This window comes from Chrysochloris asiatica, unplaced genomic scaffold (genome assembly GCF_000296735.1).
Source record: "Chrysochloris asiatica unplaced genomic scaffold, ChrAsi1.0 scaffold00004, whole genome shotgun sequence".
Lineage (NCBI taxonomy): Eukaryota > Metazoa > Chordata > Mammalia > Afrosoricida > Chrysochloridae > Chrysochloris > Chrysochloris asiatica.
Window position 1 is genome coordinate 32,744,087 of NW_006408522.1, and position 23,817 is coordinate 32,767,903.

General features: G+C 37.8%; 1 protein-coding gene across 1 annotated transcript in view; it reads right to left on the bottom strand.

Annotated features, from left to right (window-relative positions):
• TMEM62 (transmembrane protein 62) overlaps positions 1-22,983 on the bottom strand; it is a 50,635-nt gene extending 27,652 nt beyond the window's left edge. The window contains exons 1-10 of the mRNA XM_006831725.1: positions 22,804-22,983; positions 22,353-22,464; positions 21,188-21,325; positions 18,366-18,411; positions 11,040-11,181; positions 6,213-6,337; positions 5,944-6,066; positions 3,563-3,718; positions 1,577-1,736; positions 784-897 (exon numbers count right to left, since the gene is read on the bottom strand). Of these exons, the coding sequence (XP_006831788.1) occupies positions 784-897; positions 1,577-1,736; positions 3,563-3,718; positions 5,944-6,066; positions 6,213-6,337; positions 11,040-11,181; positions 18,366-18,411; positions 21,188-21,325; positions 22,353-22,464; positions 22,804-22,983 (1,296 nt within the window). The remainder of the gene's footprint in view (positions 1-783; positions 898-1,576; positions 1,737-3,562; positions 3,719-5,943; positions 6,067-6,212; positions 6,338-11,039; positions 11,182-18,365; positions 18,412-21,187; positions 21,326-22,352; positions 22,465-22,803) is intronic.
• Positions 22,984-23,817: the final 834 nt, after the last annotated feature.

A 23,817-nucleotide genomic window follows, 5' to 3' on the forward strand; every position in this document is an offset into this window, starting at 1 on the left:
GATGATGCATGGAGGGGATTGTAACCATGGCAATGAAACGATATACAATAGGATGAATGTAAAGCTAATGTTCTCCCATGTAAACTATTAAATAATTCACAATAAAAGATTTTTAAAAAATAATGGAATTTTTGCACATTTTTTTTTAACTTGTGACTTGAGTGAAGGTTTACAGAGCAGATCATCAGTTTCACATTCAATAAATAATTCACTTTATTTTATCTCAGTGATTTCAATCCCTTCAGTATAACATCACTTTTCCCAATTCCTTCCTGTATTTGTTATTTTCATTCCTCCTTCTTTCCCAACCCTTCTGAATGTTGTCCTTGGGTAAATGCTTCCTTTTTTATCTTGAATGGTTGACCATTCTATGGTGTGCACACCTCACTAGTGTTGCTGTCGCCCTACATACTTATCTATTGCTTAGCTGGAAGTTAAGTCACAAGGGTGAGTTCAGATCCAGACCTGAAGGGTGACTAAGAGCCATAGTCTCTATCAAATCAGTAAGCCTGGTCCAGTTTATGATTTTGAGTTTTGTTTCACATTTTCTCCCACTCTATCCAGGACATTCTAATGTGATCCCTTTCAGAGCAGTTGGTGACGGTAGCCAGAGATCATCTAGTTCTGCTGATCTCATGGCACAAATTTTTGAAGCCTCTTTGTAACAAAAATCTAATTTTATTTATAAGGTTCAGCTTTCTCTGTACATGGCCATACTAGTTAGAACTTTGGATTTACCAAAACCAGTAAAAACCCATGTAACATTTGGTGGGATTCACTTACCACAATATAGTGGTCAGTCAGGAGAATAAATGATGCCAGTGGATCAAAAGTGAGATGAAGATTCTCCTCAACAGAAAATACATGACTAACAGTCTTTCTTCTTCCAGCAGAATCCTAGTTGTAAACACAACAGAGAAGAAACTCTCTATGATTGTTGTTGTTGTTGTTGTTAAGTGCCGTCGAGTCGGTTTCGACCCATAGCGACCCTGTACAGGGTTTCCGAGGGTGTAAATCTTTACGGGAGTAGAAAGCCTGATCTTTCTCTCTATGATAGTTCCATTCAAATATTTATAATGCTCCGAGTGTTGTCAATAACTTTTCTGTTATATCTGAATAACTACATTTTTCATTAGTTTTTTTATTGTGGTAAAAAATACATAACATAAAACTTACCTTTTTAACAATTTCTAAGTGTACAATTCAGTGGTATAAATACATTCAAACTGCTGTGTAACCATCACACTTTTTCATCACCTCAAACAGGAAATCAATTCCCTTTTAAACAGCAACTCCCTAGTCCAGGCTTCCCCAGCTCCTGGTAACCTTATTCTACTTTCTGTCTCTACATATTTACCTAGATAATGTCCACCTTTATAATACACTAGATATAATGTGTTGAATTTTAAAAGAAATTATCTAAACTTAGTTTCATCTTTATCAGTTGACTGTAAAGCCCTAAACAGAGTTTAGTTGGGACCAGGAGTGTTCAGGTGATATGGCCATAGATTTAATCAGAGTTCAATGTGAATATAGCCTGCTTGTTTATATAGCATATTGAAAATTACTAGCTTACCTGGACAGTTACTTCTATGCTGTGTGTTCCATTACTGTAGTTTCTGGGATTCCACTTTAATATGAAAATAGGACCTGACAAATGAAGAGCCTGTCCTAAGTGAACTCCATCAATCTTAACTGTGACAGAAATAATGGCGGATGAGGAAAAGGTCAAGACTCTAAAATGGAAACACAAAAAATGCAGGGTTTTAGGTGATAGTTTTTATAAGGCAGAATAGCTCTATTAAATCTGGAAAAGATATAAACAGAACTAGGAGCCCTGGTGTGACGCTGTGGGTTAATGCACTGGACTGCAAAGTTGGCTTAAACGGCAAGGTTAGTGGCTCAAGCTCACCAGCTGCTTTTCGGAAATCCTATACAGGTCGCCATGGGTCAGAACTGACTTGACGGAACTTAACAACAACAACAATATCACAATGTAAAATTGTAGGGACCACTACTCACATGATTCTGGTTTCTATCTGAATGGTGATTTTTGGGGTTGTACAATTCAGCAGACTTGAATTACTGAGAAATTAGGAACTATTCTTATACTTTTTAGAAAGAAAAATCTATTTTCTTTTGACAAATCCAAATGGTGTAGATCTAAAGTTCATTATGAAAAAATTCCTAAAGTCCTGGTTTACTCCTGTTAATTAAGCCTACCATCTGCTCACTTGGTTTCCAACATAACTGCCTGGATATGTCATATAATAAATCTGATATCAAACTCCCATTAGAAGCCTAAGACGTATGTCCCACTTCACTAATAACCAAAATTATATAAATTTAAGAACATGGTATCTTTTTTTTTACTTTAGTGAAAACTTCTATTAGTAAAAAATAAACTTTTAAAACCCTTTCTAAAAGTATAATATCCAATAATAGGAGTGCTGTGAAATTGGCCCTCATATTGCTTAGTAAGATAAATTAGTGGCTCTGTTTTAAAAGTAACTGGGCAATCTTTACCAATAGTCATAAAGGAATTTAAACACTTTTACTTAGATTTCTACATGTAGAACTCTATTTTAAAGAAATTATTCAAATGAAAGAATACATCTATATGTAGCAGTGATCATTCCCAAAAAACAATTTTAAGGCTTACCAATAAGGAAAATGGCTAATGATATAATCTCTCAGTGGAATGTTAGGCAGTTACTAAAATAATCATTATAAAGTGAATCTAGCAACAATACAATGTTGAGGGGGAAAAAAGCAGTAGAGTAGACTGTGCCCTATGACTACAACTATATAAAAACATTCCTAAAAGAGAAGGCCCGAGAAGGAAAATTCAAAAATGTTAGTAGTTCTATTGTTGTTATGTCCATTGAGTCAGTTCTAATTCATAGCAACATTGAACAAGGTTTCAGAGGACTGGCTGGTGGGTTTGAACTGCCGATCTTGTGGTTAGCAGCCCAGTGCTTATTCTACAGGACTCCATGGTTCTATGAGAAGGAGGAAATACAATCCTACATACTTTATAATCTTATCACTTGATTTTCCAATAACTTATATTTTGTATAACTTTTCAAAATAAAAGAATATTTTAAAAAGAGTACCATTACACTTGCAGGCTGTTATTCCTCGTAAGACTCTATTTATATCATCATACTCATGTGCCAACTGAATTTTCATTTGCACAAGATTTATACAGCTTTTTATTGGAAGAGTATGTAGAAGGATGAAAAAAATTTCAATATATCATGTGAATTTTTGAAAGTAGAATATAAAGGAATATGTGTATTATGATTACAACATTGTACAACATGCATATAAAATGCTAGAAAAAAATACACCAAAATAATAATAGTAGGGCTTCTGCATGATTTTTTTTCAATGTCATCAGTTTGAAAATATAAATATATTTTAGCATTCACAAAACAATGGTTTATATAATGTTGAAGTTGTTTAGCAAAACTTTAGTGGAGCTTTCACATGGAAATGTAGACACAGTATTCTCTATCAATATCAAACTGAGAATAAATTCTGAAAAGCTACTACATACCTGATGTGTGTTGAGTGAAGAAGTCTTTCTAGTGGTTCATTTTTGGCATAACTATAGAGGAGTGATTTAGGGTTGGTGATGAGAACCACAGGCCACTTGCCAAAGGTCAAATCTGCAAAGCTAAAAAGGTCATGATCAAAAGCAAAGATCCGGTACCTAGAAAACAAAACATAGTTAGATAATTTAGTAACTTCATATTATAAGAGGGCATGGAATAATATATGAAACATGTAAAAATACAAAAGTAGTGCTTTTTTACATCATGAATTTGAATGCAGAACAAGTGATATCATTTCTCTTATTGCAATCATTTTATGCTTGACACATCTTACTGGTATCTGATTGAGGCAATATGAACGCCTGGTACATAGAGCACACTATTTTAAAAAAATGCTTGTTGAATTAGTTTATTTCAATACCTTAAGATTATTTGGAATCTAAGACAGTCATCAAATCCTAACGCCTGACATTCTTCCTCCCATCAACAGTGATATAGAAAATACTAAAATTATTGATATGAACACATAAGATCTCTTTCATATGTCCTTTAAACCTTTATTTCTATAATTTCACAGAAATTAATGTTGTTTTGATTTTCCAAATGTATGATGAAAGGTTTAAAATATTCATAAGTGGTTAAACAAAGTTTTATATTTTCTGATTTTTAGAATGGAGGGAAACAGTGATTAATTGTGGCAGAAACAATAGTGCTCACCAAATAGTCCACACACTCTCCTGCATTTCCTAGTCTCCCTGGTATTAGGCTGGGATCATGTAACTACTTTTGGTCAATGGGCTGTGAACAGAAGTGACATGTATGTATCACACTAAAGAGTGGCCTAAACAGTAGCTATGTCTTCTCTATGATCTCTTCCCTGCTCTGGAATCAAAGTGTTCAGCTAGTACCATTAGAAGACAGAAAAAGCCAGAATCCCTGAGCCACCCATGGAAGAGAGTTGCCCTGACTCACATTGAATTTTACATGAATAAAAAAAAATAAACTTTTGCTGTGTTATACCATTGAGACTTTCGGATTTATTTGCATCCACAATAATGCCTACCCTAATATTATAAATCTACTAACAGGGTTTTTGGGGTTTTTTACTATCGTTCTTTAAACTGCCCTTATTTTCAGTGCTTACAAGTCACTGAAATTCTGTTAAGGGTGATGGAAGAATTTGGAAATGGTTAATAGTGATGGTTGAACAACATGATGAACATAATGTCACTGAACTAGACATGTGAAGACTAGAGATGGCAACTCTTTTGTTACCTTTTTACCACAATAAAAAGCAAAAATATATTTTGTCTTATTTTAACTAATATAATTTGAATGTTTACAAAGGCAAGAAAAGGTTAGGTATTTTCAGTAAAACTTCAGATAAAATGCTAGCTTTTAAAAATATACATAGCTAAAATATATAACTATACTATGTAACTTTAATGTAGGCAAGGTGGCTCTATAGGATAGGCACTGGATTATGAACCACAAGGTCAGTAGTTTGAGTCCACCAGCCACCCTATAGGAGAAAGATAAGGCTTTCTGCTTCCTCGAAGATTTAAAGCTTTGGAATTCCTATACATGGTCACTATGAGTCAAACCCAACTCCACAGCACTTAATAATGTGACTTTAATAAATGTTATGTTCTCTATTGAAAGGGCTTTATCCTTAATAATGTCAACTATCAACTATCAGGAGGTCTGGTAGTGTAGTGGTTATGAATTGGGCTGCGAACTGCAAGGTCAGCAGTTCGAAACTACCAGCTGTTTCATGGGAGAAAGATGAGGCTTTATGCTCCCGTAAAGATTTACAGCCTCAGAAACCCTGTACAGGATCGCTATGAGTTGGAACCGACTCCACGGCACATCACCACCACCACCATCAACTATCTAAAGAACTTGTATCACTGACATCACAATAACTAGAATGGTAGGTATAAAATCATGGAAGCAATGACAAATTTGATTTTAATGTTTTTCAAAGTGTGGTCCATAGACCACCTGAAGGGCTTTGAAAATGTAGTTGGTTGGACCCTAGCCCACCCAGACTAACAAAATTGAAATCACTAGAGGTAAGGCCTAGAAATTTTCATTTTTAAAGAGCTCCTCATAATTTATGTATACACTAGAGTTTGAGAATTATTTCCTACTTGATGCAACATATGGCAAACATCATTGCTGCAGCAAAATTTACCATAAAACAAAAACTGCTAGATACATGTATTACAAAACAAGCAAGCAAAATAAATAAATAAATAAAACCCAACAAAAATCCACAAGTTTTTCCTTAACTGAAACTGTGATATCAGTAAGAAGACTCTATCATTGCTTTAGCAAAACCTACATGTGCAAGTTCTACTTTATGAGGTAGTTTCCTTACCTTCTGTTATCTTTCCAGTCTCCTATCTCAAGTTCCAAAGTACCTTGGGAGTGTCGGGTGTGTAAAACAGGCATCAGTCCACCAAGTGTATGTAGGTGTCCACAGAAATAAGCTGTAGCTGAACTAACCAATAAAAATAAATTGAATAAATGATAAAAGAGAACTTGTGATGTCAACCTAATAAAAATGCCTTTTCAGGAAAGCAAGGTATGTAGAGCAACATCAATGAATTAAAAACAATTGATTTTAATTTTAAAAACCTGTCTTACTTCATCAGTGACCGGATTCCTGGTGAAGAAGAAAGGATAGTAGATGTTGTAAAATGTCCAAACCAAATAGTATGGTTGCTCCGACTACTTTCCTTGGCCAATAAGAAAAGCTCTTCCATTTGTTTCTGAAGTGGGAGAAAAATAGGAGGGTCTTTAACTAGGACTCAGGCTGAAATCTGTTCTTCAGAGGGGTCAACATATTAAACAATTTCCCTGAAATTTTACAATCATTATATTGGGTCTAATAACTAATGACTGGCATGGACCTCTATACGTTTCAAACTCTTTCCATACAGAAGAATTTTTTCAATCCTAATAATAGCTCTCTTCAAAAAGCAAGTCAGGTACTATTTCCATTTGATAGAGAAGAAAACTGATAAATAAAGAAGTCACTATTAATTTTTTCAGCCATGAATACATTACAGTTAATAATGAGGATGCTGCCACCATATCAATCCATCTCTTGGGGTACTTCCTCTTTTTCTCTGATGCTCTACTTTACCATAGATTATGTCCTTTACCAGGGATTGATCCCTCCTTATAACATGTCCAAAGACTGAGAGACAAAGTCTCACCATCCTAAGGAGCATTCTGGCTGCACTTCCAAGACAGATTTGTTCCTTCTTCTGGCAGTCCCCGTTACCTTCAATATTCTTCACCAACACCATAATTCTAATGCACAATTCTTCTCCAGTCTTTCTTATTGTCCAACTTTCACATGCAAATGAGGCAACTAAAAATACCATGGTTTGGGTCAGGCACACCTTAGACCTCAAACTGACAGCTTTGTTTTTTGTTTTTTTTAACACTTTAAAAGGTCTTTTGCAGCAGATTTGCCTAATGAACTATGTCCTTTTGCTTAGTTGACTGTTGCTTCCATGAGAGTTAATTGTGGATCTAAGCAAAATGAAGTCTTTGACAACTTCAATCTTTATTCCAATTATCATGATGTTATTTATAGGATTTTTGCTTTCTTTACATTCAGGTGCAATCCATACTGAAGGCTGTATTCTTTTATCTCAGTTAGTATTTTAAAGCTTCTTCACTTCCAGTAAACAAGATTATGTCATCTGTGGTTAACAGTCTTCCTCCAATCCTTCTTCTTCCACCACATTCTTCTCAGATTATTTGGTCAGTACACAATTGAATAAGAATAGTGAAAGGATACAAGCCTAGTGCACACCTTTTCTGATGTTAAGCCATTCAATATTCCCGTGCTCTGTTTGAATGACTGTCTCCTGAACTACATACAGATTCCTCATGAACACTATGAAATGATCTGGAATGCCCATTCTTCACAATGTTATCCATAGTTTGTTATGATCCACACAGTTAAATGCCTTTGCATAATCAATAAAGCACAAGTAAACTGGTTTTCTCTACTTTTAGCCAATATCCATCAGACATCAGCAATGATATCCCTTTGTACACATCCTCTTCTGAATCCAGCTTGAATTTCTGGCAGCAACATGTCAATGTACTGCTACAACCATTTTTAAATTATCTTGAGCAAAATTTTTACTTGCATATGATACTATTTGATATTATTTGATGGTTTCCACATTCTGTTGAGCCACCTTTCTTTGGAATGGGCACAAATATGGATCTCTTCCAGGTACCTGTTTTCCAAATTTCTTGGCATAGACAAGTGAGTGGCTCTAGTGCTACATCACTTGGTTGAAAGATTTCTATTTGTATTCCATCATTCTAGCAGCCTTGTTTTTCACCAGTGCCTTCAGTGTAGCTTGATCATATGCTGCCTCCGTGACTGATTGAGCATCAACCAATTTTTTTAGTATGATTACTGTGTATTCCTTCCATCTTCTTTCAACATTTCTTACATGTCATTAAGGTCAACTCTAATTTGAGGAGGCAGCTCTTCCTCAGACATATTTTGAGTGCTTTCCAAGCTGAGGGACTCATCTTCCAGCAAACACTATATCTGACAGTATTCCACTTCTATTCCTAAGATTTTCAGTAGCTACTCCTTCATCTTAGTCTGTTTTAGTCTGGAAGCTCTGCTGAAACCTGTCCACCATGGGTGACCCTGCTGGTATTTAAAATGTCAGTGGCATAGCTTCCAGCATTACAGCAATACACAAGCTACCACAGTATGACAAACTGACAGATTAGTAGTGTAAATGATTGGCTTGTTGTTGTTGTTATGTGCCATGGAGTCGGTTCCTACTCACAGCGACCCTGTAGTACTATGCAAATAACATGTATAAAACTCTTGCAGGGATTGGACAGCTAATATGCAAATGAGGTGCTTGTTATCGGCAAAAGTGATTGCTCAGTTTTGCCATTACACCAGGCTTAAATGAGTCAATCCTATAGAAACTGAAGACAACTGCACTACCATCAAGAAGAGCTGAAAGCAGAGCACGTTCTTTGAACCCAAGATCCCTGAGCTGAGAACCTCCTAAATCCAGGAGGCTGAGAAAGCTGTACTACTGGAAGCAGCCTGAGATGGCAGTGACACAGAACCTGCAGACAGCTGCAGTGTGCTCACTAACCCACAGAGCAAAAGAGCTCAGCAGTTTCCTAGAGGAGTGGAGTACTCTGGGCACTTCTCAGAACTGCTAAAGAGCTGTAACACTTGCCCAAGCAGGCCAGAGACTGAGAGTGAGGATGGTGAAGAAGCAACTGAAAGGTCAGAAGCTATCCTAAATGACAAATTATATCCTGTCTTTAGAGTTGTTCTGTTACTTCTAAGTTGATCCTGATCCCTAGCTATAACCTGTTGTTGTTCTTAGTACAATTCCGACTAATATAGCAACTCTGTTTAGGGTTTCCAAGGAGCAGCTAGACCTGCCTAACTTGCAGTTCAAATGGACCTCGCAGTCCAGCATATTAACCCACAGTGCCACACCAAGACTCCTGTTACTTTCCTAATAAACTCACAATTGTGAGTATGGTCTATAAATTTTGTGTGGCCATTGTAAAGAATTGTTGAACCCAGTCGAGAAATAAAGAGTGCCATGGGGAGGATGGCTGGTGTCTGAATTGGTAATAAGGTTGGAGAGTGGAGGTATGTCTGACTTCCACCTCACAGAGATCAGCTTTGGGCTTATGGTGATCTTCTCCTGAATTTAGGCAAGGTCCAATGCCACCATATTACAGTCTCAGAAATATTATTATATTGCACAAAGGAATAAAAGAAGCTAGACATAAGAGTACATACTGAATGATTTCATTTAAATAAAACTCTCAAACAAGCAACACTAACCTACAAATGACAGAAACTAATGGTTCCCTGGGACTGGAGGTAAAGACTATAAAGTGGCATAAAGGAATTTTTGTGAAGTGATGGAAATGCTCTATGTCTTGAATGTGGTAGTGGTTATACCAATGTCTATATTTGTAAAAACTCTGCAAACAAAACACCCAGCCCAGCAGTGGCAGCAACAGCGGGTATCCACAAATCATCTTGTTGTTACTGTGGCCACCACTGCCCTGTAACATTACCTCACGCCATCCCCAGCTGCCACTGCCACTGCCGCTGCCACTCCAGCACTACTGGATGGATGATGGTTACCTCCATTACTTTTTTATTCCACTTTTCCAGGATCTTTTTGAAGCCCTTCTGTATGTCCTATATATGGGTACCTGCTCATTAACTATTTAACAACTGGGCATTTGTTATATCAAGATATAATGAAAGTTCTCAGATGTGACTTTCCTGTTTTAATTCCCCAACAATTTTCATTTATCCTTGCCAAATCTACTATAAAGGAAACTTATCCTACTTCATTGGTTGTCCTTTTCTTTCTTTCTTTCTTTCTTTCTTTGGCAGCGCTTTTATGCTTTTATTTAGCACAAATAAAACTCAAAAACAGGCTGTCTATTCATTTTCTTCACTGTGCAGCCTGGTGTTGGGATTGGTGACTCTGATGGCCAGCTGGGCTGCTCTTTCCACGATAGCTTTACGTTTCTTGGAGGAGACGTTGTGAGCAATCTCTGCACAGTAAGATTTGTTGCACATCAGCAGCACCTCCAGCTCTTCAACGCTGTGGACCAGGACTTGCGGAAGCCACTGGGCAGCATGTGTTTTGTCTTCTTGTTGCTCCCATAACCAATGTTGGGCATTAAGATCTGGCCCTTAAATCTTCTCCGCACTCTACTGTCAATGCCTCTGGGCTTGCGCCAATTACGCTTAATTTTGACATAACAATCTGATTGGTGCCGGATGAACTTCTTGGTCCTCTTTTTGACAATCTTGGGCTTCACCAGGGGTCTGAGGGCAGCCATGATGCCGATCAAGATGGCCGCCTCCTCCATAGGCAGCGCAGAAGAGAGAGGGGAAAGGTTGTCCTTTTCTTATAATAAATTGTATTATTAGTTAGCAGTGGCAGTTATGGCGATTTAGGAATATATAATACAGAACATAAAACTTTACACCCTGCATCTTGCAAAGTGTATCCTGACCTAGTTGTTGTTGTTAAGCATCATGGAGTTGGTTCCTACTCATAGAGATCCTGTATAGCATTTCCAAGGAGGAGCTGGTCGGTTTGAACCACCAACTTTTCAGTTAGTAGTCCAGTGCTTATCCTACAGTGCCACACCAGGACTCCTTAGTACATATTTAATACAGTTTTACTAAATAAATAAAACATACTATTTTCCAGATTTTGAGGCAAGACCAGGGATAGTCATAACAGTGCTGAAGTAGCAGTAGCTGCCTTTAACCATACCTGTACCATAACATAATTTTTCTCAAGCATTTGTATATAATTTATTAACTTAGGATAACTTTATATGAACTACATGTGTTGGAGAAAAAAATTAATAGGCAAGCTATAGAGGGAAGTGACATTTTTACTGTACCTCATTTAAAATTCCAAAGAAATTATAGGGTCTCTTGGGCCCTGGATTGAGGGTGGCATCCATACAGATGAAAGAATAGTTGCCAAAAGGAGTACTGTGGACGTAATGGAAAGAGCCATCCCTGCGTACAGCAGAGTATTTCCTAAAAAAAAAAAAAAAAGGCAGCAAAGTGTCAGTAAAATCACAAAAAAACCAGAATGAATAGGGGGGGAAATGTACAGAACCAAAACTCTTAAATAGCCCAAATTTACAGGACTGGCTGAGACTAGAGGACTCCCCGGGACTATCAAATCTTGAGATACTCTTTAAACCATAAACCAAAATTATCCTGTGAGGTCACCTTTTAGTTAAAAAAACAGATTAGCCCATAAATTAAAGAGTTAAGTGCTCCTTGAAAAAGTCACCTATAGGATATCAAATGGTCAAAAATACTCTAAAGAAAAATCAAGAAAGAAAGGGCGCAGGGAAATGAGAGAACTGGAAATGTATAACCAAGATAAAATGAATGAGAATGATGATATATTGTGGAAAATGTAAGCTATTATCACTGAATAATTTGTGTAGAAATTGGTAAATAGGAATCTAATTTGCTGTGTAAACTTTCACATTAAACACAATTTTTTTCTTTTAAAGACAGAACGAATTCTGGTTCTTTCCTGAATATCACATTAGGTTTAGCCTACCTCTGAAAAGAAAATTTTCTGATCTACAGGAGATCCTAGATAATGCAAACAGTTAGGTACTAATTAGAAGCACAGACTGACTATGAGGAGTGTCGACAATTTTCTCTTCTTTGAAAATGTCATTTTAAATACAAGAGAAGTAGGAAAACTATTCTAGGCAATCTACTAACCATTCCAAAAGGAATGAGTAAGAATTCAGTGAAATGGTACTTATTATGGGCACAGAGTCTAGCAGAGTCCTTGGTATAGTAAGATACAATATGTCTTTATTCTCGGAAAAGGACTACCAGTACCAGTTGCGAAGGAGTCAGTTTTGACTCAGGTGACCCCGTGTGCGTCAGATGAGAACTGTGCTCCACAGGGTTTTCAATGGCTGAGTTTTGGGAAGTAAATTGCAAGGTCTTTCTTCCAAGGCACCTCTAGGAAGACTGAAACCTCCAACCTTCTGGTTAGTAGTCTAGTGTGTTAATATTTGCACCATCTAGGGTGAAACAGGACTTGTGGTTTGTTGTTACATGCCATTGAGTCAGTACCAACCTTATGCACAGCAAAATGAAACTCGGCCCTGATCCTGGGCCAACCTCACTATTGTGGCCACTCTTGAGTCCATTGATGCTGCCACTTGGCCAATACATCTCGCTGGGGGTGTTCCTCTTTTTCTCTGACCCTCTACCTTACCAAACATGATATCCTTCTCCAGTGACTGGTCCCTCCTGACAATATGTCCAAAGTATCAGAGACAAAGTTTGGCCATTCTGGCCTCCAAGGAGCACTCTGACTGCACTTCTTCCAACACAGATCTGTTGGTTCTTTTGGCATCCTATGATACTTTCAATATTCTCCTCCAACACCATAACTCAAAAGCATCAATTCTTCTATGCTCTTCCTTATTCACTGTCCAGCTTTCACATGCATATGAGGTTATTGAAAATACCATGGTTTGGGTCAGGCACACCTTAGTCTTCAAGCTGACATCCTTGCTCTTCAACACTTTAAAAAGGTCTTGTGCAGCAGATTTGCCTACTGCTATAATATGCCGTTTGATTTCCTGACTGCTGCTTCCATAAGTGTTGATAGTTGATCCAAGAAGAATGAAGTCCTTGACAACTTCAATTTTTTCTCCATTGATAAGAATGTTGTTGATTGGTCCAGTGGTGAGGATTTTTGTTTTCTTTACATTGAGATGTAATCCATACCAAAGGCTGTGCTCTTTGATCTTCATCAGTAAATATTTTAAGTCTTCTTCACTTTCAGCAAGCAAGGTTGTATCATCTGCATATATCATAGGTTGTTAATGAGTCCTCCTCTAATCCTGATGCTGCATTTTTTTCATATAACCCAGCTTCTAGGATTATTTGCTCAGCATACAGGTTGAATAAGTATGGTGAAAGAATATAACCTTGTTGCACACCTTTCTTAATTTTAAAACATTCAGTGTTCCCATGTTCTGTTCGAACAACTGCCTCTTGGTCCATGTACAGATTGTTGTTGTTGTTAAGTGCCATCGAGTTGAATCCAACCCATTGCGACCCTGTATAGGGTTTCCAAGGAGCATAGGCTTACTTCTCAATAAAGTCTTACAAAGAGGAAGTCATCAAGATGGCCAGGAGAAAAATCTTAGGTTTGGGTCTGGTCAGTATATCTTTTTCCATTACTAAAATTAATAAAATAAAAATATGATGATAGCATACATAGAGTCTGTATCAGTCACAAAAGTCCTCATTACCTTAAGTGTTAAAAAGGTATTAAAAAAGGAGAAATAAAACAGGGAGACAGGACAGGGTAACACAGTACACAGAGTAGGTACTCAAGTATTCATTGTATAAATGAGAAGGAAAAAATAGATCATATTGGGGGCATATCTATAATATTCAAATGTCCGAATATTATAAGGAAAATTGGTATCTTATATAAGTGTGTTAAATGATATTTTACCTAAGAGCACATATAAAAATAAACTTCTAAAACTTAATATGCAAAAAAAGTAATATATAATTAAGGTGCTATAATTTACATGTGCTCATAGAGATCCTGTAGGGCGGAGTGAAGCTGCCCCATGGGTGTCCAAGGCTATAATCTTTATGGAAGCAGACAGCAGGTTTTTCTCTGGTGGAATAGCTGGTGGACTCCAAATGCTGACCTTTTGGTTAGCAGATATCACTTAACCATTGCACCACCAGGGCTCCTTTATTTAAGTCACAATTTGTTGTAGTTGTTGTTATGTGCCATGGAGTCGGTTCTGACTCATAGCGGCCCTGTACAGGGTTTCCAAGGCTGTAAATCTTAAATCTTTATGGGAGCAGAAAGCCTCATCTTTAAGTCACAATAGCCATCAAATATACCAAAATCAAATATATATGTAAATATATCTTCATAGACATTAAAATTAACTTTCAAAAAGTAGTCAACGTCAATTAGTTTTATTGCCTCTTCTTAGTATTTTTTAAATTTCTATTCCAGATATTTTTACCTTCATTGATGTTTTATTATTTATACTTTTTCTTGTGTATTTTACCCTCAGAGTTATTCTTTGGAAATTTATAACTTCACATATGTTGTTTTGTCTTTTTTTTTTTTTTTCCTTTCATACATGTTTTGACACATTAAAATTTAACCATCTTAAAAAGATAGGATTCTTTAAAACCAAATGCTAAAATATACAATAGTTGATTTTAGCATGGTTTGAATACTGAATTTTGACCTTCTAATGAGGTATTCTTAAAATAAAGATTTACCTTCTAGATTTGTTGGAAATTTTTTTCCCCCTTTAGGTTAACATTTCTGTAATAACAAAATACCATTTGTTAAATCAGACAAAATTTAAGTGTTTAGATGTAAAACATAAGGAGCTCTGGGAGCGTACTGGTTATGAATCGGGCTGTGAACCGCAAGGTCAGCAGTTCAAAACTGCCAGCTGTTCTGTGGGAGAAAGATGAGGTTTCTGTTCCCGTAAGTCACCATACCAAAAGGAAATGGTTAATGTTCAGCCATTTCAAGAGGTAGCATATGATCAAGAGCCAATGATACTCAAGGAGGAAGTCCAACGTGCACTGAAGGAATTGGCAAAGAACAAGGCACCAGGAATCGATGGAATAAAAATGGAAATCTTTCAAGAAAGTGAGTCGGCACAGGAGGCACACACTCATCTATGCCAAGAAATGTGGAAGACAACTATCTGGCCAACTGATTGGAAGAGATCCTTATTTGTGCCCATTCCAAAGAGAGGTTACCCAATGGAATGCAGAAATCATCAATCTCTTTGATATCCCATGTGAGTGAAGTTTTGCTAAAGGTAATACAGAAACGACTGCAAGCATACATTGACAGAGAACTTCCAGTGGTTCAAGCCGGATTCAGAAGAGGCTGTGGAATGAAGGATATCATTGTTGATGTCCGATGGATCTTAGCTGAAAACAGAGAATACCAGAAAGATGTTTACTTGTGCTTTATTGACTACGCAAAGACTTTCCATTGTGTGGGTCATGACAAGCTATGAACAACATTGCAAAGTATGAGTATTCCGGAACAATTAATTGTGCTCATGAGGAATCTGTACCTGGACCAAGAAGCAGTTGTTTGAACAGAACATGGGAACACTGAATGGTTTAAAATTAAGAAAGGTGTGTAACAAGGCTGTAATTTTTCACCATACCTACTCAACCTGTATGCTAAGCAAATAATCCAAGAAGCTGGGTTCTATGAAGAAAAACATGGCATCAGGATTGGAGGAAGACTCATTAACAACCTGCGATATGCAGATGATACAACCTTGCTTGCTGAAAGTGAAGAGGACTTAAAACATTTACTGATGAAGATAAGAGCACGGCCTTTGGTATGGATTACATCTCAATGTAAAGAAAACAAAAATCCTCACCACTGGACCAATCAACAACATTCTTATCAATGGAGAAAAAACTGAAGTAGTCAAGGACTTCATTTTTCTTGGATCAACTATCAACATTCATGGAAGCAGCAGTTAAGAAATCAAACAATGTATTGCATTAGGCAAATCTGCTGCACAAGGCCTTTTTAAAGTGTTGAAGAGCAGAGATGTCAGCTTGAGGACTAAGGTGTGCCTGACCCAAGCCATGGTATTTTCAGTAACTTCATATGCATGTGAAAACTGGACAGTGAATAAGGAAGAACGTAGAAGCATTGATGCTTTTGAGTTATGGTGTTGGAGGAGAATATTGCAAGTGCCATGGGCTACCAAAAGAACCAATAGATCCGTTTTGGAAGAAGTACAGCCAGAGTGCTCCTTGGAGGCCAGGATGGCCAAACTTCATCTCTCATACTTTGGACATATTGTCAGGAGGGACCAGTCACTGGAGAAGGATATCGTGTTTGGTAAGGTAGAGGGTCAGAGACAAAGAGGAAGACCCCTAACAAGATGGATTGGCCAAGTGGCAACATCGATGGACTCAGGCGTGGCAACAGTAGTGAGGTCAGATCAGGATCGGGCAGTGTTTTGTTCTGTTGTGCATACGGTCGCTATGGGTCGGTACTGACTCAATGGCACCTAACAACAACAAAGATTTACAGCCTCAGAAACCCTATTTAAGGTCACTATGCATTGGAACCAACTCCACAGCACTTAACCACCACCAAGCAAACTATAATGGTAACAAACTTTAAAATGGTTAATCATTTTACTTTTGCAATAACCAGTCAAAGTCAAAGTCCTATTAATTCTCCTTTGAAAATGTCTTTAACTCTAGTCCCACTTCACCATCTAAGATACAAATTGTTCATAGCTAAATAACAAGGTAGTAAAAGGAGATTTTCTTTCTGTGCTTTACCTTTTTCATATTAATGAAAAAGAGCAAGCTCCTCCTTCAAGTTACATCAGTTCTAATTGCATAAATTCAGTTAGTTAATCAATACTATTTGCCTTAGGTAAGGTGGAGAGTCAGAGAAAAAGAGGAAGACCCCCAGCAAGATGGATTGGCCAAGTGGCAGCATTGATGGACTCAAGCGTGGCAACAGTAGTGAGGTTGGCCCAGGATCAGGCAGTGTTTCGTTCTGCTGTGCATACACTATGAGTTGGTACTGACTTGATGGCATCTAACAACAACATTTGACCTATCATCCTCAAATTGGTATCACTACTATACAAGAATTCTGTACAAATGAGTGTGTCTTTTATTCATTTCAGGCCCTTCCCATATCATGACTGGAATATTATTGCAGAACTCTTCAGTTAGGTCTCCGTAACTCCCATCTACCCCATCCCATCACCACCACCACCCCTTTTTTGCCCTTTTACCCCTATTTTTTTCTCTTTTCAGGGTTGCTATGAGTCAGAATCAACTTGATGGTAGTGGGTTTTGAGTTTGTTCTTTCTCTCTATTGTTTTAAGATTACCTTTAAAAAAACAAAACTGTTTTCATTGTTATTTATCTTCTTAAGAATCTGCACTAGATTGTGAACTATAAACCACCACATCTAAACTTCTATTCCTGGCTCTAAAGAACATATACAATGTCTTACCAGTCCTCAACAAGACTTTCCATTTTGGTGATATTTTCCTTAGTGCCCACATTTTCCTTACTGTCCCCCATGGCTGATCCTAGCTCTTAAAACTCTTCAGGCTGATCTTTTTGCTTAAAAGATACTCCTCAGCATCTTTTCTCCAAATGGTACACATCTTGTATGACTGGATGTGGTTTTCACTCCTTCGTAAAGTCTTCCCTAAAATCACCCCATGCTGATCTCTGCCTTTACTGATTTCTCAGCGTGATTTACAGCATACACCACACTATCTAGCATTTCATCAGCCATTCTTTCATTTACTTTTCTAATTGCGTCCTAAACAATTCTATGTCTCTTAACTAGACTAAGATAGATACCATATATATATATATATATATATATGGTTTTTTGTTTTTTTTTTTTAGCTCTTCTATCCTTCACAGTATTTAGTTAGTAAGCCTAAAGGCTATAAATCTTTATGGAAACAGAATGCCTCATCTTTCTCCTGCAGAGTGGCTGGTGACTTTGAACCACTGACCTTTGTTTAACCCACCACACTACCATGACTCATGACCTAATTAGTAAAGGGCTCTCCATAAATACTTGCTACTGATTAACTGACAGTGTAGAACAAAGCAGAACTGAAAGTGAAATTACAACCAAACGAAGAATCCCAACTCATTTATACGAGGGAACTGCTTTTCTAACTCAGAGTTCCCCAGCCTTTTTCAATCCATGAAAACAAAGAAAAATTTGTATGGCATACTAGAATGAAAGGATAATGTAAACAGGGGTGGCCAACTGGGCTCTTCAGCCACCTTCAAAGTTGAGGGAATCGGTATCTTAAAATTCCTAAAACCCACTAACTTTAGAACACTGATAAGCTCTGATGTAAGAGAAAAAAAGGTCTGGATGATACATTAAAAGTACCATTTGTCAACAAAAAATCTTCACCTATATAAAATAAAAAGAAATAAAGGAAAGAAAAAGTCCAAATAAACAAGAGCTGAATCTATCACTAAAAAATGGAAGTTTCCTTTTCTAAATTACCACAGGCAATTTGTTGAAATTTTATCTGTTAAAGAATGTTTTCATTCATTCAATGAATTGACTGCACCTTCCTTGAAGCACAAACCCTACTCATAGTTGCTGGTGTTGTCTATTGTATTACCTGTAATAATTCTCAACACTCTCGAGACTTGGAATGTTGAATGCATCTATATTAAAAAGGAAAAGCAAACATGTTAATGAGTACAGAAAACAACAACAAAAAAAACACGACAATTCTTTCTACAGCACTTTAAATGATAGCATGTCAATCAATTAGAATTATATTTTTTAAAAAGTTGACAGTTTAACAGAATTCAGATTATCTGTAAATTTATTTAAGGTGCCAAGTACACTGGTGGGAAATGTTATTGCTAAGTGCCATCTAGTTCGTTTTGATTCAGAGCGATCTTATATAGGGTTTCTGAGGAGCACTTGATGGGTTTGAACCACCGGCCTTGTGATTAGCAGTCCAGTGCTTATACTACAGCATTACACTAGGACTCCAAATGTCATGAACTTTCTTTGAGCCGGAATCAAATCAGTGACCTAAGAATATTCACACATATGCTGTCTGTCTACAGTCCTTCACTCTACCAGCTGGATCATTGAAGGGAAAATAGGGACTTTGAATTATGTAGTATTTGGAATAAATCAACTTGAACAGTTGTTGTTATTGTTTTCATCATGTGACTCTGGAAGCCAGCAAGAAGTGGATTCATGCCTAATTTATGGATCCAGGTCAAGTGGTTCTAAACAATCTATCACTTGGATAACAGGGAAAAAGTCAATGTCTTCTTAAATCTCAAAAAAGATTCAGTGGGAAAGGAGTTATATAATGGTAAATAGTATGGTTAAGGACATCACAAAACACTTATCTAAAAACATAATATCACAGAGCTTAATTGTCTGATTTCAATAACTACACTTGTTTATCACTTGTCCTTTGTTTTGGCATCTGTCATCTTTGATTTCCAAGAATCCACTATATTTACAATAATCTTAGAGAGTACACTGTAATCCAATTTAAACCAAAAGAAATATTAGCATGTATGCAATCTTCTTGCTAAATAATAGAGCAACTCTGGGTTATAGTTAAGTCATAATAAATATTAATTCTCTCCCTGTCTTAATATATAAACACCATAATCATGTATGCCTATATAAGTTAAATTATTTTCCTGTGATCTCCAAGACTATCCAAAATATTTGATTATAAGAATCTTCTTGATATTCATAACTTGAAATAAAGAAGTCTGTAGCTTAGCTTCAAAATCTTGTTTAATATACACAAATTTGATATTTGTTGCAAAAGATTTTGACTTATATTGATAGGATCAGTAAAAAAAAAAAAAATAAAGGGGAAATGTAAATGTACCAGAGAAATTTGTAGGCCCCATATCCTATTTTTAACTTTCCTAGCTACTTAGAGGGGTTCTGGTGTGTCACTGCAGAGTAATTACTGGACTGCTACCAGCAAGGTCAAAGCTCAAGTCCATGAGCCATTCCTTGGAAATCCTCTACAGGGTCACCTATGAGTTGGAACTGACTTGATGGCACTTAACAACAAGCTGCTTAGAACAATTTACTAAGAGGGCATTTTTCTGATCAAGCCAACAGGTATGCATTTCACCAGGTAGAATTATCATTTAAAACGATATCATTTAAGAAAAAAACAAACAACTCATCAGCAATGAATAATAAAATGAAGTACATTACTAGCCAATGAAAAAATCAACCTTTATAAAATAAACAAATCTACCATGAGGATCTGGAAGAGACAATTTTTTTTACTAAAACAGCAACAATGGTCTTAAGAATTATATTATTGTTTTAATATATATATATTAATAAATATATTCAATGTACATTTTTCTACCCATAAATATTATCCCCATACAGGGTCGCTATGAAGTCCTAGTGCAGCGCTATGGGTTAATGCACCAGACTGCAAAGCTGTTTGAATTGCAAGGTCGGCGGTTTAAGCTCACCAGCTGCTCCTCGGAAACCCTGTACAGGGTCGCTATGGGTCGGAACCGACTCAACAGCACTACACAACAACAACAACCCATATATATTAGATTTTTGAAAATTTTTAGATTTTATACACAACAAAATTCACTGTTTGTGGTATACAGTTTTGAAAAATAGTCATGTGTCCACCACAATTAAGACACTGAATAGTTCGATCACCCCAAATATTTCCCTTATGGTACTTTTTTACAGTTAACTTCTCCTTCGATTCCCACTTTTGGTAACAAACGTATCCTCTACCTATAGTTTTGCCTTTTCCAGAATGTCATAAAATGGAATTTTATAGTATGTAGGTTTCTGGGTTTCTTTCACTTAGCAAAACGTATACTTATTTTAAACATCTGCCTACCTGAGTTTTTTTCTTGTTTGATTTTTATTGTGATACATATGTATTTAACAAAACACTTGCTATTTCAACATTCTTTACATGTACAATGTAGTGACATTGTGCTTATCATGTTGTGTAACCATCACTACTATTCACCTCTTTTTCTGTTAGTGTTCCTAAGCAGCGAATTTCCTTTTCCTACTCCCTCCTACTCACCCCTGGTAACCACGAATAACTTTAGATATTTGGGTCCATATGCATTTGCCTGCTCTACATCTTTCATATAAAAGAAATAATATAATATTTATCCTTTTGTATCTTTATTTCATTTCATATGATCTAAATAGGTTTTGATAGAAGTTTTTCTCCAATGTAATGAAAAAAGGACCATACTGACTCTTAACTTAAGATGCTAACAACAATGGCATCTGAAGTTTTTCTGTCATAGATTATAGCTGTGTTTCAGAGTTGCGGCCTTCAGTATATTTTAGAAACTTGTTACAATGTCCCATTTGCAATTTTACAATCTAAATTAGAGAATCTAAGTTTCCAAAGAGAAAAAAAATCTGGGTCTTGACTCCTACCATGATTTCCTTTGGTATCTAGCCACTTGGTTTTTTCCATGACCCTTGTCTTTTTTAGAATACCCTGGTAAGTCTGCCATTCTATTTCATGTTGCATGGATCCCAACTTGTCCTCGGTTTTGGCATCTGTCAGGTCTCCTGTAGATTTATAAGAATTGAATCACAATATAAAGCAAACACCATAAATAAACAAAGATACATAAGGTACTCAACATGTATAAGCATCACCTCCATATTTATCCATCTACATCTAAAACAAGCCATCTAAAATAACAAGATTATCTCAGCAAAGGCTTTGCTTGTTATAGGTTAGTAAGTTCTTATTCAACCTTCTTTGATACTAGATATGGGTTGTCAAAAAATACCTTTAAAGAGAGCAGTACAAAATGCATCCTGAGACTGAAAAAAAAAATGAAAATCTTTTACTAGAAATTCCATCACTTTGGTTAAGTGTCTAATATCTATAGCAGCCATATTTTCAAACCCAAATCAAGATATGTGATCTATGAATTAGTTTTACAGCAAGAAGCAATGTGGATGAGAAAGTTTGGACAATGGAATGCCGAAATCTCTAGGAAACGGGACAGAACTTTTGAATTTGGGGCTATTCCATACCATGTGGACTGATAATTCCATCATATCAGAAGGAGTGTTTTAATAGGGTGGGAAATGAGTTCCCAGTGGACAAGATAAATGTTTCTTTAGTTTCCTTTCCTCCAACAGAGTTTGGGAGCGAATGGTTAGGGCTTTGGAGAGTCTAAGGAACCCAAGCCAGGAAGTAGTACTAAAGAATGTAGAAAAACTTCCAACTTACTTGAGCCTCAAACAACTGACAACATAACATTGAGTAATAATGTAAAGAAATTGGAAACGTTAGCAAAATGAGAGAACTTTTGATTTGTGGATAAAAGGGCTTTCCCTAATTCTTTTTCAAATCCAGAACTGCAACAACAAAAATCAAACACAACTGTAGCAGACATCACATGGACAAAACTGTGCTACGACAAATCATTTATTTGGCTTGGATCTTGACTCAGATCCATAGGTATCCTCTACCTCAGGCTCACCTGGACTGTGTGTCCCCCAAAGTGAAAATCTGCAGCTCTAGTTAGCATTCTACCATCCGAGCCACAGAACAACACGGCAGCACGGTACTCCTCCCTACCTGTGACTAGGACGAGAGCTGGTTGCAGGATGTCAATAGTTTCAGAACAGAACTTCTCTAAGTCTACCGCTCTGCCTCGATCGTGAAACCTGCTCAAGTGAATGTCGGATATCTGCCGAAAGCAGGTATTAAACAGAGATAATCTGAATCAGGAAGAAAGCAGCAGCAATTGTCAGGGGCTACCAAGCTGCTCTCTCCCGAGGAAAGAAAAACAGCAAGAGAACAATGTATCACCCACCCTCTCCCCCAACCCCACCGCCCCCAGGGAAGGACCGACCAAGCCCAGGCATTGCAGGGACTAGACAGACTCCAGAGCTGCAACCTGACTGAGGCCCCCAGCCCGGGGTTTGGAGGCCAAATCAGCGCGGGCAACACCCCTGCAGAAATCGCCCAGCTTCCGTGTCTGCACCCGCTCAGCACCACCTCCCGCCAGGTGCTCCCGTCGCATCACCTGCAGACCCCAGAAGATGTTGTTGTCTCCCGAGCCCGGCGCGGGCTGCGGGCTCCAAGAGCGACGGGGCTGAGGCTGTGGCGAGAGCTGGCCGGCCAGGCCGTAGTGTTCCAAGAGCACTGCGGCCAGCACCGCGGCTGCCAACACCGCGACCACCCTCAACGCCAGCGCTATGGTCATTCCGCCAGCCCGCACGAGTGCGGCCCTTCGGGGTCTGCGGCGGGGACCGTGCTGCACTACACCTCGGGGAGCCGCTCTGGCCAAACTTCCCGTCTCTATGGTCGCGGGGACTGAGCGGGACGGAGCAATGACTAGGGCAGACGGGCCTGCGGGGCCACGCAGGTCCACCCCCGGCTAGCACCGGCACCACTCCAAAACCGTGCCCCTTTCCGGCAGTTAGTGTTTCTGGGCTCCGTTTGCACAAGTAGTATAGGTGAGGGAAAGAAAACTGAGACCCTCAACGCCAACCACAGTTGTGGAATGGTGGCAGGGAGGCTCTTTGGACTTGGAGACAGGCCAGGATTCCTTGGCTCCGCCTTCGTCAAGCATTCCTAGCCTCTGTAGGTTGGTTTCCTCACCTGTAAAACGAATGAATAATACTTATCGTGCGTCCTTCGCAGGGTTGCTATGAGAATCAAAGTAAGTATGTATAAGGACGCCTTTTAAATTGCTGTGCAAATGTGACAGGTAGCTTTCTCCGACCCCTTGATATTAACAATATGCCTCCATAGGTTTTCTATAGATGTAATCCATATGTCGTGTGAGTTATTTTTCCCTTGATTTGATTTCATATGCACTTGGCTACGTAATATTCCAACTTAGTGGTATACCATTAAGTACTTAATACACATTAAGTACTTCCTGTAGATCAGGCACTGAAGAATTAGATTCAAACTCAGCCCTTATATTGTTGTTGTTGTTGTCAGGTGCCATGGAGTCGGAACCGACTCATAGCGACTCCATGCACAGCAGAACGAAACAATGTCCAATCCTGGGCCAACCTCACTACCGCTG